Source organism: Aedes aegypti, chromosome 3 (genome assembly GCF_002204515.2).
Source record: "Aedes aegypti strain LVP_AGWG chromosome 3, AaegL5.0 Primary Assembly, whole genome shotgun sequence".
Lineage (NCBI taxonomy): Eukaryota > Metazoa > Arthropoda > Insecta > Diptera > Culicidae > Aedes > Aedes aegypti.
Window position 1 is genome coordinate 249,351,630 of NC_035109.1, and position 15,814 is coordinate 249,367,443.

Sequence of the window (15,814 nt, forward strand, 5' to 3'; positions counted from 1 at the left end):
CCCCCCTTGCCGACAGAAAAAAAAATCAAAATTTATCCATAAACTAAGGAGGTAAATAATTTTTTGTTTGAATTTTTAAAATTAGTATTCTGATTTTATGTTTAGGTAAAATTTCGTCATTATGAACTTTGTGAATAATCCTTGAAGCCCAACTAAAAATCATACTTCTGCCGCAGTTTTTACTGAACATCAGTCAAAAGTCTAATCAACATTCTGCAGTGGATCTTGTGAGGTATCTCCCAAAACCTGATGAGGAACTGAAAACAAACGCTTTAAGAATCATATATTTTTCAGAATCACTTCAAGATTTTTTTTTCTTGTGTTCCTTATGAATAACTTCCTGTGAGAATTCCTCCAAGAATCCTTTTTGAAATTCTTCCAGAAATGCCATTTCACTTCTGAAAATAACTCCGAACATCTCCAAGCATTCTCTTAGACAGAGATTGCCCAAAAATATATTACAAGATTTTTTCTATTAATTTGCCTTCAGTAGTTCAACTATATTATCCTATATTTTTTTTTTCTATCTTTATTAACGAGATTTTTAACCCTGGGCTAGTTCATCTCGGGACCAACGGCTTTACTTCCCTTCCGAAGGAAGTCGTCACTGAAATTTTCAGTGACTATCTCGGGGATGGGATTCGATCCCAAGTCCTCGGCGTGAGAGGCGTGTGTTCTAACCACTACACCAGGTCCGCCCCCATATCCTATATTTCTCTAGGATTCCTCTACAAATCTTCCAAAGATATCCATTGAAGAATCATTGATAGAATTCTGGAACATGTATGGCAGATTGCAAGACAAAATATTAGGAGCAATGTCTAAAGAAATATCTTTAAAATATCTAAAGACACAGATAAAGATAAAATTTAGAAAAAATCTTTAAAATAATTTTGAAATGATTGCAAAAATAAACATTTTTCGAATTCCTGAAAAAAATCCCTGGAGGAATTCTGAATGTAAAGTAAAGGAAGAAATAAGAAGAATTCCTGAAGCATTTGAAGGAATTTTAAGAAAAGTACTTAGAGAAATCCTGGTAAAAAATATTAAAGACATCTTTGAAATAGTTTACAGAAGAGTCTTTGCAGCAAATGATAGGGCACAATTCACTAATTTATGCTTTAAGTTTTTAAAATTTATTCATTTGATAGAACAACTAATCGAGATATAATAACTATCGACTCCTGAAGAAATCTACAGGAATCCTGAGGCATTTTCTTGGAAAATTTCTGATGGATTCCTCTATAGAATACTTAGAACAACTATTTTAGGTATACTAGCAAAAATTCGTGAGTGAAACTTTCTATCTTTTTTCACCATGGAATTTTCCAAACCGTTAATGGAAATGCTATTCAGAAAAAAAAATACTCAAAAATGGTTCTGAGCTCCAATTTGTTAACTGTGAATGATGAATGTCCTTCATAGTTTAAAGTTTCCCTCCCTGACGAAAATCCTGGCTACGCCCATGGTTCTATCCAAAATGTTGTAATCAACTAAACCAGAATTCCAGAAGAATTGGGTTCACGATTATGTTGGAATCTCCATGAAATATTCCCCTTGAAACTGTGACTTTGTTGCCTGGAGTTTCATAAAAAAAAAATTGCTTGTAATTCTGATATCCGCAAGGATTTCTTTCAAAATATCACCTAGTCATTTTAGAGATTGAAGCCCTTATCGCAGGTTTCTTTTTTTTCGAAATTTGTAAGAATTTTGCTTCACATTCTGAACGAATACTGACCAAAAATAGTGAGAAGATTGAACATAATTAGGTGAGAGTTCGTAGTAAACCACTTATCACAGAAAAATGGGCGTACCACATATCAAATTAGTTTGCCAAAAATCGAAACTGCACAATAGGCCAAATTATATTTTTTTATTGTTAATTATAAATCTAAACAAGTAAAAATGGGATTTTGCCTGTCATGAGGTGCATTCAGGCCACCGCATTTACACGATTCACTGTTTCGTTTGTTCAGAGTTCCGACGTGTTTGTGTGATGAAAAAGTTTTGGAAAAATCCACTGATTAAGACTTTTCGTGAGGACTGTTTTCCGACTGTGCCACAGGGCGTTGCATGCTAGTCCGTTGTCTAGTGTCTTTAAAAAAAAAAAAACCTTGTTATATACGGTACAGATTAACACAAACATATTAATAGTGATATTAGGTGCTATTGCGAAATCATGGTAACTCCAATGCTGAATAACTTTGTCTTTGAAGGCAATGCAATGTTTGCCAAATTATTATGCTGAAAGCAATGAAAATATTGACTTTTTTTTTCATTAAGCCAGTTGGATGTTAAGTCATTACTCGAATCAAATTGTCTTAATATAGTCTTATGGCTACCGCTTCTGCCTCGTATGCAGAAGTTCATGAGTTCAATCCCAGGCCCGTCCCTTTTTTGTACTTTGTGCTTTTATTTCACTTGCTTCTATCTTCCACTCCTAATCTATCACAGTTCATAGCATTTGCTAGAGCTAGAAACGGACAAAACAACCATTTTTCTACGCTTCCATTCAATATGGCACGCCTTTTTTACGCCTAATACAGCAAGCCTCTCTGTCATAAAATTATACCAGCCCTAGACCTTCCTGCATGAACTGGTGTAGATGCAGTGGTATATCCGGCCTACTATGGGAGCCAGTTCAACGTATTATCAATTCCTCCCCCTTCCCCTTGGTCTGCATTCTGACGTGGCAGGCGCCATTGTTGCCTAAAACAGAAGATCACCAGTACTTATACACTGAGGGTGTTTGTTAGTCTCAGAAGTCATCTGGTTGGTTCCTTGTGTAAGCTGATCTGGTGATACTGGAATAGCAACCACGGGCGTCCAATTAATCTCAAGCTCAAGCTCTTCATTCTCTTCAAAATTCAACTTACAAAAGTTTGTAAAGCAAAAACATTCCCTAAAACTATTGCTGCACATAACAATATAACTGTCTTACAGGGTGCAAAGCTACTTGGGCACTTCCAGGATTCACTTTGGCATGGGGGTTTTTCTCGGCCAAATTGTCTGAAGCTTTGTAATAAGACGCATTTAGTACGATGCATATTGAGGACAAATATGAGCTTTGTATCTTTCAAACACACTGCCCAAGTGAATCTAAAGTGTAAAGAACAGGATTCGGCTCCCTATGTAAAGAGTAGGAATTGCAAAAACAATGTTCATTACACAGCGTAACAAATAATTACATTTTTGCGTGTCTCAAGGATCAAATGATGTATCTCTATTCGCTGAATCTGATGCCGTTTTCAGAAATATTTCAGTACGTCACAATTTTGAGCTACAGCTAGTCAAAGTTGTATAAAACATTGGTTTCATTGATGTTTACATGAAATTTAAGGTATCACACCTTTTTGCAAAATAGGATTTTAACTTTCATTTTATATATAATTTCGGAATCCGTGAAAAAAACCCGTGTCAATTTCCGTGTGAAGAAATGCATTGATAATTCAGAAAACCGTATAAAAATGCCGTGTAAAACAACCGTGCAAAAAACACTTTAGTGCACTTCTACTGAGATCTTTTTTGCCAATTCAACTGCTTTTACATGTGAATATCGTGGCAAGCATAAAGATTATCTACGCCCTAGGAAGTCAAGAATGTTTTAAAAACGATAAGATCCTCAACCATCGGGATTTCAACCCACGACCTTCAGCTTGATCTTATTGAAAAGCTGCATATTTATATATTAAACGCTATGGATATTTGGACCAGGCTAGATGTATATATACAGTTTTATATGGGGAATTTCACCATTAGTTGAATTGCCCATTATAGCTAGATGATGTACATCCCCTAGGAATATCACAGGCTACTCAACATTTGGTGAGAGTTTAGAGTCTTCGACAATTGGCGTTTTACTCCATTGGGGGCGTCTATTAATTACGTAAGGGTTTATGAGGAGAGTGTGATTTCTCACGCGCCATACAATTTATTTTTTATTTTCATACAAAAAATCTTATCATGGAGGGAGGCGGGTTGAAAAATCTTCAAAATTGCTGTACGTAATATATGGACCGCCCCTATGAAGGAAGATCAAAAATGAGTTTGAAGAATGGGCTGAGTTGATCGGGATCATGTGTGTGAAATCAAACCGACGATTTTGCATGGTGCTTGGTTATCGGCGATAGGTTTTAAAACTTTGATATTAGTAAAATTTTGAACGATATTTTTTTTAAGTGCCTTAAATCATTGCAGTGTGATGTAATATCAGAATTGTTGGCTTACCTGAAACATTGATGAGTCGATTTTGTTGATTAGATCCGTTTCAGAGGATCTAATTTCATCCTCCAGTTTTGAACGAATTGCTGACAAAACTTTTGAAAGCTAAACTTTGCACTAAACACGCACAAATTCAAATGAAATTCAACGCCAAACAACAACTAGATAGCACAAAGCGAGCGTCCAATTGTAGCAAAACACGCCCCAAGCCCGACGGAATAGCACTGATGTCATAGAAGAAGCTCCATTTTGCCACCATTCATTCGCACTCCTTTATCACTATATGAGAACGAGCTTCTGCCTCAGCCCCTTTTCGATTGGCGTCAGCCGTCTGTCTTGCAGTCAATAACTGGAATATGAATTATTGCTCAGTTTCATAAACTATTCAGTATGATACTATCGATTGTGAGGCAATTTTGCGTCCTTATTGCATTTCAGCGAACGGACGGAACAAAACGTAAACACATTCAACCTTCGAACAGCGACGAGACTTCCGGAGGGAATCCCAAAAATCAATTTATCGATTGCAAGTTTCCCTTTGAGCGCACCAAATTCACTTTTAATTCGTCCATCCAATGCACTTTTTGCACTGATTCAGTGTTTTTTGCAATTCATACATATATAAACAAAAACTTGACTACTTATTCATGAGTTGTTTCAATTGAATGACATCCTAAACACGTCAGGTTAAAGCCGCCATAATGTTGACCACCAGCAGTGATTTCCACTTTCACTGTCACAGGAAGACTCCCTTTTTAAACACACCCTCTTTTGGTTCTTATCACACAGCTCTCTAAATGAAACTCCGAAAGGGTTCTTTCTAATTACCATGTGCTTTGAAAGTGAGAGCAGCTTCTTTTGATATCCAGGCGTAATTTCACTACCCTATCAGATAGCAAGGACATGGTAACGAAAACAGAGGAATATAATTTTCAGCGTTCTGAAGGAACTGTCAAATGCGTTCTTAACAGCCCTGGTAAATTTCCCAAATCCTTATCGGGGCCACTGTCAAATGGCGGAGCATGCGCCGTAGTTTTGTTTGGGGAAATTTTGCACTTTTTCATTCACACCGTTTTCATTCAGTTCAGCTGATTGGCAATGCGACTGTTATGGTTTCAGACTCTGCCCATGGAACGCTTGTGAATATAGTATTTGTATCAAAGTTTCGACTTTATTAGCAAAACGATACATTAATTCAAATTAATCCCATTTGGAAACTATCAAAACATCATAAAATTGTCTTGAAATGATTTGTATACTTATATGCAACTGGATCATAACCTATGTATTTACCGTTTACGCATCCTAAAATTTCAACAACCTTTAGCTTAAATAGGAGAAATGGCCAATTTGTCCTGTAAATAAAACACTACACTATACAACATATTTACATGAAACACTCAGTAGCATGGTCGAATAAATACTGAAGAAAAGTGTATTTCCAAGAAGTTTATTTCGAGAACAGACAATGTCAGATATTTTTTAAAGTAGACCCCTTAACTTTTACAAAGCACTTCTTCTTCACGGAACAATCCAAGAGTATTTTGGAATATTTTAAGGCATAAGATGAATGAGTTAAGTAACTTGCAAGAATTAGAAAAGATAATCCCTTAACACCCCACTTATTTTCAAAAACAGACTTTTCCTATTAAAATTATTAGAAACTGAAATCTAAATAAAATTTTCAAAAGTTTTTGTCTGCGTCACGATCTTAATTAAATATACTTATCTTCTTTGTTACTAACATATTTCTCTTAAAAATGGTTCATAGTTTTGTAGTTAAATGTACTTAGCCTATAACATTCGAATAAAAATGTTTGAAACGTTTTTAATATCTGGAACCTACAATACTATACTGCCCATAACTGCATATTTGTAACATTCGACAAAAGTAGGCATTGAGTAAATGGAATACCAAGTGTGCATTTTATGGCAGTAAGAGAGAAAACTAAAATTTCTAAAAATTATCAGGAACTCAAAAGTGCTTATTTGAGGCTGATATTTTGTTCAACTCACATCGCATACTAGATGAATAGTAAGAAAATAATTCTGATAGAAATTTCATTGCTATTACATTACGAGGCTCATTTATAATCCCAATGTGACTGTTATGCAGTTATGATTGCCAATGTGACAAAACAACTTTTTTTTTTCGAATTTTCTAGAACAATCTCACAGATTTCAGTAAGTTGATCGAAAGTCTTTATTATTTGATGACTCTCCATGGTATTAACTCCAATTTGTCAAAAATGTCGAATGTGACTATTATGCAGTTATGGGCAGTATACTTTAATGGACATCCCCTATGCAGCCCACAATCCACAAATCAAGCTAATCAAGCATTTCATATGACTGAAATATCGACTTTCGATGTTTTTGTGACTTGTTAAACTTGATGAAGAAGCTCAATCCCTTAAAACCCCACGTGTCTTTAACACCCCATCTCATTTGCTTGACATATTCTCAAGTAAATTTCAAAATACGATTTAATATTTGTTGAATTCCATGTCGAGGCATGAGAATCCATCGATATTTAAATATACATATAATTTTATACAAATTCTTAGAGACTTATAACGGTGGTTGTTTTATTTGTTTCAATTGTAAACACTTCTGTAGGCGATTTTTCCATAAATTTTGTTCTTTAGTTCATCTAATCTAATCCATGCTCTCAATTAACATTCTCCAATTCAGTTACAATTGCAATGATGTCATACTGTAGATTGGTTGTGGATTTCCATGTGTTAAGATACCCATTATAAAAGTTTCCACAAAAGCTAAAATTGACTTGAGAAATTTCTTAAAAAATGCCACCAGTATGTTTGCGTAAAACTGCTAAAATTTTGCCAGTTAAATATACTTTCTTAAAAAAGATGTTGTTCAGAATTTTTGCGAGTAGGAAAAAAATGTTTATACTTCAATTTGTATCATGAAACTTCTGGGCTCATGCAGAACATTTTCTAAGATGTTTGATACAAATAATTTCGTTAAAATATATTTTCGTTTTTACGTTCATTATAGTCAGCGCGGTTAAAAAGTTAGAATCGGTTCCTCACCGAAGTTGGGATTTTTTCAAAACCTTTTCGAGAAACCTTATTTTGAAAATGGTGCATTCGATTCGCATGTGGATGCGCACTAATGCTCCCTTCTTCCGAAGTAAGGTATCTTGTTTGGATACCGAGAAAAATCCAACTTCGTGATAGTTTTAGAGGACATAGAAAATTTAAAAATCTCTTAATAAAGCCAAAATCAAGTCTTCGCAGTACCATCACAACATTTAATAGGTACTGCAGCAGAAACATACCGGAACATCTTTTATGATTTTTTTTATTTAAGTCTCTTCAAATATAATACACATGAGCATGAGCATGAGCATGATTGACCGCCCGCAGATGCTACTCCGTTATTGCATGAACAGCTGTACTTACACAGGGAACCAACAGACACTACTCGGGATTAGTAGCATCCTCAATGTGTAAGTATGGTGCTCTCATTATCATAACAAACAATAACGGCGCCGGCTGCGTCCGAATGTAGGTCAATTTAAGGATGGGAGGGAAATGTTGACGTGTTACGTGCTTTATGGAAGCCGAGGAGTCCTCTGCACTTCCACAAGTAGACACTAGGAGTTTGGATTTGGGAAAGGTTTGGGTAAAGATTTCTTTTTGGTAAACGATGAATAGAGAAAGTGTACCAGTTATGGCCATAGTGGTTCCCTATTTGGCCATAAGTGAAAATTTGCTAACTTTTACATTTTAATTTTTTTAAATGTTTTAAAATCAAGATATATCTTAAATCTAACCACTACAACACGCAAAAGTTTTCAAAATTTGAAGACATTAAAGTAATCACGTATGGCAAAATAGGGAACCACTATGTCCATAACTGGTACACCTACCCTATATATTATTTAAAATGAATGCGCCTAACCGGATTCGCGATATTACGCGATAAAAGCATTGAACGCCAAACAAGTGTTCGTTGCTCGCCCCACAGGAGCAAGCGACAAGATCAAAAGATCAAACACTACTAACGCGATCCGTGATACTATTCCATCGTGGTACGCGAACGACGCGCAACATGTTTGATCCTGCCCTCGTCGCTCGCCCCCACAGGAGCAAGCAACCAGGCCGAAGGATCAAACACTACTGACACTCGCGGCACTTTTTCATTATTACGAGACGATGCGCAACATGTTTGATCCTGCCCTCGTCGCTCGCCCCCGCAGGAGCAAGCAACCAGGTCGAAAGATCAAACACAACTCTCAAATATAATACATATGTAGGATTAATAGCAGGTATGTTTTGCAATTATCTTTTCAAAGCTATGTTTTTCAACATTAAGGAAATATTATTTTTTGCCTCTTTTGACGTGGCTCTTTGTCAATGTCGAGTTTACTATTTATTAGGGAAATATAAGAAATTATCAAAATAGAACAGTTCTTATCGTTTATATAAAGTATTCGTCAGGACATGCATTGCTATACATATATCCACCAGAAAATTTGCTCAATATATTTCTAAATGGATTAATATTAGATGTATAACAATTAATAATATCATCGTTTTCTACAGGAACTTATTTTCTCACGCTAAAAAAAAAACATATATTATCATGTTTCCTCAGTTAAACTTATTGTAATACCAGTTATACCCTCCCATCTATTTAACCTGTCCCACCTCACATTCTTCTGTGCTATTTCTTATATCTCCCTTCCTTCTTTGCCCCATTCTATGAACAAAGTAGTCCTCTTCAACCATGAATAGTCTCTCTAATTAACAGTAGTTAGAAAACGTTACATATCCAAGGGCCAAAACCGCATTCATAGAAGATGTTTAATCAAATATCACCTAAAGGAGTGGAGATATCTTCGTTTTGATGTGATTTGCCAAAACAAGCTGAAAAGCACACCAATTTTTTTATGTGCCACTTAAATCGAGAAAACTACACGTACATCCTTAACGACACATCTAAACCTTCGCAAAAATTATGATTATTTCACAGATTGTTTTTTTTTTTTTTGAGGCCTTCCTTAGCCGAGCGGTTAAAGTCCGCGGCTCCAAAGCAAAGTCATGCTGAAGGTGTCTGGGTTTGATTCCCGGTCGGTCCAGGATCTTTTCGTAATGGAAATTTCCTTGACTTCCCTGGACATAGAGTATCATCGTACCTGCCACACGAGATACGAATGTGAAAATGACAACTTTGGCAAAGAAAGCTCTCAGTTAATAACTGTGGAGCTCATAAGAACACTAAGCTGAGAAGCAGGCTCTGTCCCAGTAAGGACGTCAATGTCCAGAAGAAGATCATTTTCCACTTTGTAAATTTTATTCATAGCTCATTTTTGCATAATAAATTCACCCTTCTTTTTACAATAGGCTGTTATTCAGAGCATTGCAGTGTGGCTGTGTAAATCTCATTTAAATTAGATGATACATCTAAACGAAACATAGTACAGTCGGGATTCCTATTAAACGCGGTCCTATAACGTGCACTCCTATTACGCGCACTCGCACTCCTATAAGACACACTAATGCGTTATAGGAGACCCAGGGTTTATGGGATTTCATTAGTTTGGGGGTGTTGTTGAATATCTCGCATGCGTTAAGAAATTGCGCAGTGCTGTATTCGGCGGAGTTTCAGAACTCAGTACGATCTTCCATTAGGAGTTAATGATCATCAATTTAGTCGAGAATTTGGTTAGTAGGAGCGCTTTTTCTGATTTACACTATATGAGCCATGAGGGATAATAATGCAAAATTTTGTAACATCTGATATCTCTATGTAGATCCTGATGTTTTGGAAGGTTGGTGTCTTTGGAAAAGTTGTCCAGTAGCTCAAGGGCTAATATGCGGTTGTCATTATGATACGGAATTACGCCACCAGGAGGCGCTAGTGAGCATGGAATTTTTGTTTTACGGATTGCTCATTAGCTTAACCACTTAGAATGATGGCGTCTTTGGCAAAGTTGTTCAGTAACCCAAGAGCTAACATTATTTGAGCCAAAAGTTTCGAAATTTTGCCACAAAGCAGCGTGATTGAGTGATAGCTCAGTAGCCTGACCACTTATAAAAATGGCGTCTTCGGCAAAGCTGTTCAGTAACACAACATTATTCGAGCCGAAAATTTCGAAATTTTGCCACTAGGCGGCGCTAGTGAGCATGGAGCTATCCGAAAAAAAAAACAAAAATTCCATGCTCACTAGCACTGCCTAGTGGCGAAATGTCGACACTTTCAGCTCAAATAACACTGCGGAACACGTTTTTGTCTCAAGCACCAAAATACCACTATTAACTGCTGCTGAATCCATTGCCATCCATTGAATTTTATATGGAGACTGCAAGCATGTTAAAAAAACGATTTAAACTGAATTTAATGGCAAAATTTACAATCAAATTATATCTAAACTGAAAGTTCAAGTTCTATTTTGCATGATTGATGGATTAAATCACAAAAAAGTTTGATAAATTATACTTTAAATTTCATGTAAACATTGATAAAACCTGAGTTTTGTACAACTTTGGCGACCTGTAGCTAAAAATTGTGACGTGCTAGAACATTTCTGAAAACGGCATCAAATTTAGCGACCCAAAATCTACTAGAGACACATAATTTGATCCTTCTTCTTCTTCTTTTCTGGCGTTACGTCCCCACTGGGACAGAGCCTGCTTCTCAGCTTAGTGTTCTTATGAGCACTTCCACGGTTATTAACTGAAAGCTTACTATGCCAATGACCATTTTTGCATGCGTATTATCGTGTGGCAGGTACGAAGATACTCTATGCCCTGGGAAGTCGAGAAAATTTCCAACCTGAAAAGATCCTCGACCAGTGGGATTCGAACCCACGACCCTCAGCTTGATCTTGCTGAATAGCTGCGCGTTTACCGCTACGGCTATCTGGGCCCCTTGCTTTGATCCTTGAGACACGCAAAAATGTCATTTTTTGTTACGCTGTGTAATGTTAGCCCTTGTGTAACTGAACAATTTTGCCGAAGACGCCATTTTTCTAAGTGGTCAGGCTATTGAGCTATCCGAAAAACAAAAATTCCATGCTCACTTGCGCCACCTAGTTGCAAAATTTTAAAACTTTTGGCTCAGATAATGTTAGCCCTTGTGATTCTGAACAATTTTACCGAAGACGCCATCTTTCTAAGTGATCAGGCTACTAACAAGGGAAGGTCATGATGGTGTTACACGGGGTTTTCAACCGGAATATTTTTGTAATATTCTACATGTCGAAACATGAAAAAGCCTTTCAGGTGATGGACCAGTGGTGCAGCCAGGAGGGACTCTAAAAGGGGAAACTTTGTACGTATATAATATTATTGAGCCAATTGAAAATTTGACAAAAATATTTTTACAGTAGTCATTGTGATAGTTGAGAACAGAATTGACATTAATTAATGTTTAAATGTATTTTTTCATGTCATAGGCGCAATCGGGATGAGTCTCTTTTTGGTATACTGTTCAAAAGAAATAAATGCAAATTTGTATGGGTGTCCATATTCCATTCTAGTTACGCCTATGGCATAAAATATATTATAAACATACATTAATGGCAATTCTGTTCATTACCATCACTCGCTGGTGGTGACCAATCGATCAGGCTTTAAGCTTGAGCCGCTGTCTGAATCTCTAGAATTGTGTTCTCGGGCGTTTAAGTTTTGGCTTCGTTTTATCTTCACTACAAAAATCTTTTTTTTTTTTTTTTGCATCGACGCGTCGCACAGTGCGTTGCTCCATAGACAAAATCAATTTTCAAGATGTTTTATCGGACGATAATAAGTATCCACAAGTGTTCATAGATAGCATCCTTTTTGAAACAAGTATTTATAAGCCATACAAAGCACTTTAATTTCTACAACAAGCGTCGAATGAGACAGTTGTCAGAGTATCGGAAAAACTAAATTTTATCGCATTTTTTCGGCATTCCTTTCAACTAGCACGGAGCGTGTTGAAACCAATCTATTCAATCAAAATCTAAAAGAGAACATGGCTGAAAGTTGGTGAAGTATATTTGATATAATAAAAACACCAATTTTAACTTTGAATATGAGAAATTGGCACGTTGAGTTGGCTATGAAATCAAATTTATGAAATTCTAACATGTAATTTTGAATATCGATTCAAAAAAAGTTCCACCGAGTTCCGCCCTAAATCACGCACAGACATGATTCTAAGAGTGTCCTTTGAGAGGTCTGGGTCTGAAAGATACAGCTGCAACTCCCTTCAACTCTTCGAGATTTTTGGCTATTTTTAATTATACTCCTTAATCAGCACAAGTATGTAAATGAGTTGTTTGTGATAAAAATTCCAAAATTCTTGTAACGCTATGTGGTCTTCCATCAACCATACATTCCACCAGAGCAAATTTATGCTTATTATAATATATTTGAAATGTGGTTTCCAAGATTTAATTCAAATTTTGTATTAAAACCAGAAAACAAAATGTGATTTTTTCGCATGAAGGCGTATAAGTCACTTTTGGAGCTACGAAAGATAAGAGACATATTTGCAAATAACTTCTTACATCATTATGAGCAATATAAGTACCATTTGCAAGGTTTTTTCCGGAAAATAATGAAGTTGGCGCTTGTGACTGTTTTGCGATTATACGTCATTTATGCAAATTGTAGCTCGTTTAACTAGAAACAACTTTCTCTTCCATACCAAGGTGCTCAAATGGCTTGATCTTCCAGTTTTGATTTTTGTCCCGCATCTCAATACATTCAACGCACTGTGGTCGCCGTTTTCGTTTCAGTTTACACGTGTTCTGAGTACAATCGAGTTCAGGTGTTCGCGTCGCCGGAATGATATTTTCCTTTTGTGCTACTCAATCAAGAATGGATGATGATGAATTGGGTGAACTCGTTTCATGCTCTTATTTTATGTGTGCAATATATTATATTATGGTTCCGGCAGATATAAGAACATTCATTTTTTTTTTATTTTTTTTTTCTCAATCTTAAAGCGTCGCGACTAATATTTGTATAGTGCGCTGTGATCATAAACGTCGTAAGAAAGCAGCGCCACACTTAAAAACTGAGTTCAAAAAGCGGAGAGTTGAGGCGCGTCGCGAGTCTCACTGGCGCGATCTGTTTTGGTGGCCGCGCGACAATACAACCTATATTTATCATGACAACAGTTGGAATGTTATTTAAATGAATTGATTAAACAGTTCATCACTGTAAGTGTTGACAAAGACTTGTATGTAAACACTTAAACAAAGTCTTGTATATTAACACTTAAACCTTATACCTTTCCTTTTACCTGAATTTTATCATTTAAAAAAAAAACTTTGATTGGTTCGACACTAAAAGGGTTGACATACCGTATCTTCGCGTTGTCTTTAGATTACCGAAAGGTGATTTTTTGAACTGAGGTTGCATGAATCGCATCGCTTAAGGTGAAGATGAATAGAAGCCAAACCTCAAATTTTCAAGAGCACAAATCTGGTGAATCAAACATCCGTTTAAGCTGAAAACTTAATCGATTGGTCGCTAGCTGGTGGTGATCGATCGATTAAGTTTTTAGCTCAAACGGGTGTCGGTTCTTCAGATTTGTGCTTTTGAAAATTTGAGATTTGGCTTCGATTCATCTTCACCTTAACATAGCACAAAAACCAAGTTTCAACGAACCATATAAAAAACCAAAGTCCACTACTTTATTTCCTCTTTGCAAGTGCTTATTTACACTCGCCCTTCCCTGTTCTGCACAATTTGAATTGTTTCTAGTGAACAAATGATGTGAGATTTTCTACCAATGTTGATCTGTGACGTAGTTATAGGGTTCAGAAAACTGGAAACGGCATCGAGAGAGCGCTCCCTACATTGGAAACGTGTGCTCATTCTGGTACAAAACTATAATTAATCGTTAAATGCTTGCAGTTGAAATGTTGCCTTTTTTCTCATGTTGCGCTTCTGCGAATGTTTAATTGCTTTTCTGCGATTTTAAAGTGGCCGTAGTCGATAATAGCGACTATTTTCAACTTCCACTTCAATGGGTACAATTAAGTAAGCAGTTTCAACTGTAGAAGCGTAATCATCAAGTGCCTGTAAAAACTATGCTATGCAACGCCTAAAGGATGAAAATCATACACTACGCCCAAAAAATAGCTTTCCGTCGTAAGATCAAATTTCGGCCGAAACAAGTTTCCATCATGTAAGACCACAGCTCATAGCTTAATAATTTTTTTCGTTCTGTTTTAGAACTTTCCAGGTACCACTTACGCCATAAACACATTGAATGTGTAAACCAGATGCACTCAGATTTTGAAGTACTGTTTTGAGACTGAAAGATTTATGATGCTAGAATGGATTGTAAACGATTCATTAATTAGACCATTGCTGTTAAAATATATATGTTTCCTGCATCTCCACCACATTTCCGGTAGCTCTCAAGTGCTGCGGGAAGCATTCGATACGATGAAAGATGAATACGAATGAATAGATTGATGCTTTATCGATTTTGTTATGATAATGTATTTAGGATTATACCAGCATCAGATGCTCTAGTGAACAAAATTAGTCATAGCTGCCAACGGAGCGAACATTTGCCTTCTGATAATACGTTTGCAGGTGCTGTTCAATTGTTGTGATGTGCTATTTAAATTGAAATTAGTCCAATTAACGCAGTACTCTCCAGGGCCTCGTTGCTTATCAAGGCGGTAAATGAGTATGTTTGGATAGATTGATTGCTTTCAGGGCGGAAATGAATAGAGATTGCATCATGTAAACATATTTATCGCCTGTAACCGTTTGATCAAATCAAATTGAATAATTTGAAGATAAATGGGAGAATTTCCGTCCATCATCTAACGCTCCCATTTTCAATATACAAAGCACGAGTTGATCCGAATTTCTTTAATCCACATTAAATTAGTTAAGTGGAAACTTTTATTGGCACAAGTCATCGTGATGGTTTTCGCGCCTCATATTGCTGAATATTCGTAGGACAATTCATTGAGAGAGGAGCGATGAATTGAAGAAGAGTTTCGAATAATGAATTCGGTGAGTTTATTTTTATGTGTTGGTAATTGGAAAATAATATCTATGTAGTTTTCAGATCGCCTACTAGACAAATCATACGGTTTTTGCTCTTCCTACTAAAACACCACACCTCCCGTAATGCATATACAGGATGAAGAGGTCTCTGGAATTCTTATGAACTCTATCAGATAATTTTTGAGATTTTTTCGTAAAATATGAGTTTGGTTCATTCGAAAATTTTTAACTTTTCGATGCAATGATTTTCATGGAGTGTGCTTCATAAATCCAAAGCATGCGGTTTGATTTTGTGTTGTCGGATTGAAAGTTTTTTTTTTTTTTTTCGTTAGAGAGTCAAGGATGAAATATCAGCTGGTGAGCTCGTTTCATGTATTTGTTCAAAATGAGTCAAACACAATTGTTTACTAGGGCGATTCAAATTTTTAAAATGTTTGAAAAACTATTCTCCCATATGCTTCTTACCATCCCTCCCAAAAAATAGTATTCTGTGAACTTTTTAGCTTTCAAGGTGGTGATTTAAAGATGGCCCAAAGACAATGTAGGTTCACATAGAAATTTTGAGATATGTTCCAAACGCGCTAGTACTGTAA

The 15,814-nt window shown here is 36.2% G+C and overlaps 1 protein-coding gene across 1 annotated transcript in view; it reads right to left on the minus strand.

Annotated features, from left to right (window-relative positions):
• Window positions 1-5,185, minus strand: part of LOC5568204 (beta-1,4-glucuronyltransferase 1) — a 125,123-nt gene extending 119,938 nt beyond the window's left edge. The window contains exon 1 of the mRNA XM_021851372.1: window positions 4,228-5,185. Coding sequence (XP_021707064.1) covers window positions 4,228-4,236 — 9 coding nt within the window. The 5' untranslated portion in view covers window positions 4,237-5,185. The remainder of the gene's footprint in view (window positions 1-4,227) is intronic.
• Between the last annotated feature and the right edge of the window lie 10,629 nt (window positions 5,186-15,814).